General features: G+C 41.3%; 1 protein-coding gene across 1 annotated transcript in view; it reads left to right on the forward strand.

Moving 5' to 3' along the window:
* rpl35 (ribosomal protein L35) overlaps window positions 1-5,971 on the forward strand; it is an 8,094-nt gene extending 2,123 nt beyond the window's left edge. Inside the window, exons 2-4 of the mRNA XM_020513646.2 lie at window positions 554-690; window positions 1,931-2,012; window positions 5,785-5,971. Of these exons, the coding sequence (XP_020369235.2) occupies window positions 554-690; window positions 1,931-2,012; window positions 5,785-5,934 (369 nt within the window). The 3' untranslated portion in view covers window positions 5,935-5,971. The remainder of the gene's footprint in view (window positions 1-553; window positions 691-1,930; window positions 2,013-5,784) is intronic.
* Window positions 5,972-6,502: the final 531 nt, after the last annotated feature.

Below are 6,502 nucleotides of genomic sequence, written 5' to 3' on the forward strand. Positions count from 1 at the left end.
GAGCTCTGGAATTTGCACCCTCAACAACAAAAGCAGCCATCCTACACACTCTCATCTCTCTTCCACTCTTCCTTTGCAGCACCTCTTACACCTTACCTCTTTGACCAATCTTTTGGCCCTTTACTCTAACATTGTCTGATGTCACTCAATACCAAATCTTGGTTTTGTGAAGCCCCTGGAAATGCCTTGAGATATTTCACTTGTTAAAGTTGCTATACAGTGCACATTATGACATTGTAATTAGGGCTTTTATTGGTACTGTGAATCTGGAACTCTGCCTCTAAAGCTGTACTGGTTGGGTCAATCAAAATTCTTAGATTAATAAATTTTTGCTTATAGGTTATCTGGATTAGAAACTGCTAAATGGAGTTAAGGTACAAGTTAGCAAAGATCTAGCTGAAAAACCTGATAAGTTGAAGGACCAACTCCTGCTCCGTATAGCATTAACAGCTACTTGTATTGTCTTCCGTTTTCGAATGTGTGTACTATTGATCGAGTCCAATTGGAGACGTTGTTTGTGTGACAGTAACATGGTGGTTCTTATTAAATGTAGGCAAAAATCAAGGCACGTGATCTGCGCGGCAAGAAAAAGGAGGAGTTACTGAAACAGTTGGATGACCTCAAGGTCGAACTCTCTCAGCTCCGTGTGGCAAAAGTAACTGGAGGAGCTGCATCCAAACTGTCCAAAATGTAAGTATATAGGCATTAGATATTTTGAATATGCCAATGATTTTAAAATGTCGCTTATTAGAAAGGACAGGTTTGGATGAGTTTGGAGACTTGCTCACCGAGCCGGTGTGTTTGATTGCAGACTTTTCATCACCCTGCTAGGTAACGTCGTCAGTGCGCCTCTGGTGAAGCATCGATGTTCTGTCCTGCTTGTTATTTATATGCCTCGGTTTGCTGGGGTGTTTGGTGTTACTTCCGGTTTTGTTTCTCAGTGTATTGTATGTTCGGTCCAGTTCAGTGTGTTTGTTGATGGAGTTCTGGTTGGAATGCCAGGCCTCCAGGAATTCCCTGGCATGTCACTGTTTGGCTTGTGCTATTATGGATGAGTTGTCCCAGTCGAATTTATGTTCTTCTTTGTCTGTGTGTATGGAGACTAGTGAGAATTGGTTGTGCCTCTTGATGGCTAATGGGTGTTTGTGTATCCTTATTGTCAGTTTTCTTCCACTTTGGCCTATGTAATGTTTCTCAGTCCTTGCATGGTATTTTCGTATATTACGTTAGTTTCCTTGGTTGTTGGTATGGAATCCTTTACTGTCGTAGGGTGTTGTTAGTTTTTGGGTACCCTGATACTTAGGGGTCTGAGTAGTCATGAGGTCATCCCTGATACGTCTCTGATGTATAGTAGGATGACGAGTGTTTCTGGCCATGTTGTCTCCTCTTGTTGTAGTCTGTGCACAAAGCAGGCCAGGAGCACTTATACAGAGTATTTAAAAGGAGTGCATACCCAAAAAGCACAATCTGTGGTTACCTCCGCAACAAACCATAACAAAAAGACACAACATGGCAGAGGTGCACTGACTATGTTACCGAGCAGGGTGATGAAACGTCTGCAATCAAATGTACTGGCTTGGCGAGCAAGTCTACAACCTCATCCACAACCTGTGCTACAAATCTTCTCAAACGTTTGGACAGGTTTGGAGTCCAGCTGATAGTGAGTCAGTGTTCTGGAGGTTTGAATGATTTTACTGCTATTTGGCAGGCATGATATGGTGCTCCAAAGGGACACTCTGACTTTCTAAAGTACTTAGAAATTCACTTAAATTACAATACAGAACCACATAGTTTAGCCCAAAGAAGTAAGTCTTGGAGTGCGAGATCCACGTGAGCTAAAGTGGTACTGTTTTTACATCTTACCTCTCTTTTAGTTTGAGTTTGACCAGGCTTATAATTTGGTGTTATAATTGTCTTTCTCTCTCTTTAGTCGTGTCGTGCGGAAGTCCATTGCAAGAGTCCTGACTGTCATCAATCAGACACAAAAAGAGAACTTGAGAAAATTTTACAAGGCGAGTTAAAGTCTTTATGCTGTGCACTTTTATAACTGTTGTCATGCATACAGCAGCAGATCCTGGAATGGTGTTCATGAAAATAACGTGCTGATAATATAGAACAGTTGTAGTGCACAGTGGGTGCTGTTCATTTATAACATAAAAGTGACTTCAAAACGGCATTATCAAAGCAATAGGAAGAATCGGGCACATTTGTTTTAATATTAATACATTTGATCTGAGTAGATTTGGTATTTACGTCTTTAAATAGATGAACTACCTCCAACACAGGTGGAGCCCAGAAAGGTCCATTATTGGCAAAACAGCCAATAATGTTTCGTACAGGTATATAGCATTCAATCTGTAGTGATTGTCCAAAAGTTATCTTCTGATCTTTATTTCTACCTTATTTCCTGATTTCTCAGATGTCATTTAAGTTTGGATTCTGTCTCTGATACATTCTCCGTTTGTCAATTTTTCACACCCTTCTTTTCTAGCCACTCATCTCTCACCTCTAGCTCTCCTAGTTTGCCTTTCCTTTCTTATTACACTTTTTCTGTTGTCTTATGCTTGTATCACTACTGCCAGACTGCTCTGTTTCTTCAAAGAAAAATAGATGCGGATGCTGGAAATCTGAAATAAAAACAGAAAATGCTGGGGGGAAAGCAGCTTTGGTTGGAAATCATCTGTTTAGAGAGAAAAGTAGTTACATTTCATGCTTACAACTATCAACTGGGAAAGCTTAGAAATGTAATAGTGGGATTTGAACAATAGGTAGTTGGGATAAAGTCAAAAGGGATGTCTGTAGGATGGAAGATAGGGGGAACTGAACTGCACAAAAGGGAATGGAGGTGGGATAAGAGAAACAAATGTATCTAAACAAGGTGAAATATTGACTGAAAAGAAAAGGAAACAAATTGAGCTACCATGCCATGCTCAATGCTTAGAACTGCCTCACTGTACCAGAGACCTGGGTTCAATTTCAGCCTTGAGTAACTGTGTGTCTTTGTGGAGTTTGCATGCTCTCCCCATGGCTGTCAGGGTTTCTGAAGGGTGCTCCAGTTTCCTCCCACAGTCCAAAGATGTGCATGTTCGGTGGATTTGCCATGGTCAATGCAGTTACTGGTTTGGGTGGGATCTCTTCAGAAGGACAGTTTCAATGGGCCATATGACCTTTTTCCACACTGTAGGGATTTTACAAAGGACAGAGGCTGTTGCTGAAACTTTTGAACTCCCATGTTGAGTTCAGAAAGGTGGAAAAGTGCCTAATGAAGGTTGAAATGTTCTTTAATCTTATGTTGAAACTTCACTGGAACAATGCAACAGACCAAGGATAGAGATACCATTGTGAGAGCAGGGTGGAGAATTAAAATGATATGCCATGGGAAGCTTGGGGTCATACTTACGGACAGAATAGAGGTGTTCTGCAAAGCAATACCCAATCTGCAGCTGGTCCACTCATTGTGGAGGAGACCAGGTTGTGAGTGGTACATCGAGAGACAAAAAGTACATATGATGCAGTTCTTACCTGGAAAGAGTCTTCAGGATTTTGGATGGTGAAGGGAGAAATAGTAGAGGCAGGTGTTAGATCTCCTCACTTTGTTTTAAAGCATCTTTCTATGCAGTTGAGTTATACAATAAACAGGGCATAGATGTAACATTTTGCTGCAATTGAAAGTTTGATGCCCAAATCTTTGACCTGTTTGTGCATTGAAATATTTATCTCACTTCAAGTCTACACCTGGTGAACAGAAGGAAGAGATTTTACTCTGAACTTGCATTTTTTTAATAGGTGAGTGAGCAGTTTGAACAGTTAATGGGTGCAAGACCACATGTACAGGTGCCCTCAATTTGATACTGAATTGTGTAGGTCATAGAACATGGTCAATGTTTTGATGATTGGGTGCCAAGAGGCTTTGGGAGAGTATAAACTGGCTGATATGTGGGAATAAGGCATTGCCATTTCACCTTTAGGAGGATGTATTGGAATTTCAGATTTAAGCAGTGACTTAGGGTTTTTGTTAGCCTTAAGCACACAATTTCATAATTTTGCAGTGTTAAGGTTACAGGATTCAATAGTTTAATAGTTCTCTTGCTGGAGCAGTAATCCAGAAGCTTAGACTAATACATCAGAGAAAATTAGTTCAGATTCCACCATGGCTGTTTGAGAATTTGAATTCAGTTTTTGAAAAGCCAAAGGCAAAAATCTAATTCTGGTAAAAGCGACCATGAGATTGTTGTTAAAACTGGCTGTTGGGGATTGGACAGGTCTTTGAAGACAGCTAGCTTTTATCAGATTCCTGTCTGCCAAACTGGAAGGAAAACACAATAAGCTTCTAAAATCTATTCATCAGGTATGCACACTAGGGCAAGCTTTAGTCCCATTCAAGACAACAAGGTGCAGGGCTGGATGAACACAGCAGGCCAAGCAGCATCATAGGAGCAGAGAGGCTGACGTTTCGGGCCTAGACCCTTCATCAGAAAAGGGGGAGGGGAAGGGGGTTTTGAAATAAATAGGGAGAGAGTGGGAGGCGGATAGAGGAGAGGATAGGTGGAGAGGAAACAAACAGGTCGAAGAGGTGGGGATGGAGCCAGGAAAGGTGAGTGTAGGTAGGGAGTTAGGAAGGGGATAGGTCAGTCCAGGGAGGACGGACAGGTCAAGGGGGCGGGATGAGGTTGGTCGGTAGGAGATGGAGGTGCGGCTTGAGGTGGGAGGAGGGGATAGGTGGGAGGAAGAACAGGTTAGGGAGGCAGGGACGAGCTGGACTGGTTTTGGGATGCGGTAGGCGGAGGGGAGATTTTGAAACTTGTGAAATCCACATTGATACCATTGGGCTGCAGGGTTCCCAAGCGGAATATGAGTTGCTGTTCCTGCAACCTTCGGGTGGCATCGTTGTGGCACTGCAGGAGGCCCAGGATGGACATGTCGTCTGAGGAATGGGAGGGGGAGTTGAAATGGTTTGCGACTGGGAGGTGCAGTTGTTTGTTGCGAACCGAGCGTAGGTGTTCTGCAAAGCGGTCCCCGAGTCTCCGCTTGGTTTCCCCGATGTAGAGGAAGCCACACCGGGTACAGCGGATGCAGTATACCACATTGGCAGATGTGCAGGTGAACATCTGCTTGATGTGGAAAGTCCCATTCACTTTTGTTTTCCTTGCTACGTTGACCACAATTGCCAATTTTAAAATGCTTGTGCTTTAGTTAAATCCTTTAATGGCTTTATCCTTTATCTCTATGTGCTGAAGAGAAACACATTAAATAACTTACTGTTTAAAATGGATGCTGAAATTAAGTTCTGTATATGTTGACTGAATTATTTTCTGATTTCACCTGAAAACTGTGCCTGATCTCAATGTATACTACTACGGATGTTTGCCTAGAGGATGTGATTACGTATGTATGTGTGGGAAAGTAAGCATTGTTGGGTCTCTTTGATTATGTTGCCTGATTTTTGGTGGGTTCTTATTGCCTCACCTAGTTCTTAAAATGTAAGAAACGTGATTTCAAGTTTCAAAGTACTTTAAAATTGTTTAACCGTAGTTGAAAATATAATTTAGAATCAAATCTGCTGAGAGTTCGACCAATCATAATATGTGACTTGGTACGATCTATTCTTTGGTTACCATTCTACATCTGTGTTTTTATGAAATTTTACATTAGCTGGTTTTGGTCCTTACCACTTTTTAGGTTATTGCTAGTTAAGTAAGTCATCATATAAGTTAAGTAAGTTTCATATGATGGATAGGTTACAAATGTTTAGCCATTGCTGATCAAAGATTTTTCACCCCTTAGGGCAAAAAGTATAAGCCTTTGGACTTGCGACCCAAGAAGACCCGTGCCATGCGTCGTCGACTAAACAAATATGAGGAGAGCTTGAAGACCAAGAAACAGCAAAGGAAAGAGCGTCTGTACCCCATGCGCAAATTTGCTGTAAAAGCATAAATGTTCTGTCACAGAAAATATTAAATTTAAGATATGACTTGTGTTTTTTGGGTTTTTTTTGGCATCGTTTAGCAATTTGGTGTACTTTTCCAGTAAAATGAGTCATCAAATTAGATTGGATGTAAGGTTTCTTCAAGTATCTTGACCACTTTGTCAGTGAGTGACTGCATAGAAATTTGTGTCAGGGATGGTTGGCAGACAGAAATCACTGTCCCCACAAACCTTGAATTCTCCAAAAAGCCAAACAAATTCCCAATTAAATTAAAATCTTCATTTACCTTTAAGAAACTGTCCCATGCAATATATTTAGTTTTAATGCCTTATAAGGTTAGCCACTAAAGCTTCAATTTGAATGTGGTCTGGATTCTGTCAGGAAAGATGATGCACTGTATTCTGCCAACGGTGCATGGGCACTGATCTGCCTGTTAATTACACTTGATTTGATGAGTTCCTCAATTTATGAAACATCACTGGAGTTCAGGTCCATGGCAGCTAGGCAGAATGATGTACTGTCATCCTCCTTTCACTGCAATTGCTTGCCTTTAAATTAGTGTTTGTTTAGTGGTTG

The sequence above is a fragment of the Rhincodon typus genome, chromosome 28, assembly GCF_021869965.1.
Source record: "Rhincodon typus isolate 14 chromosome 28, sRhiTyp1.1, whole genome shotgun sequence".
Classification (NCBI taxonomy): domain Eukaryota; kingdom Metazoa; phylum Chordata; class Chondrichthyes; order Orectolobiformes; family Rhincodontidae; genus Rhincodon; species Rhincodon typus.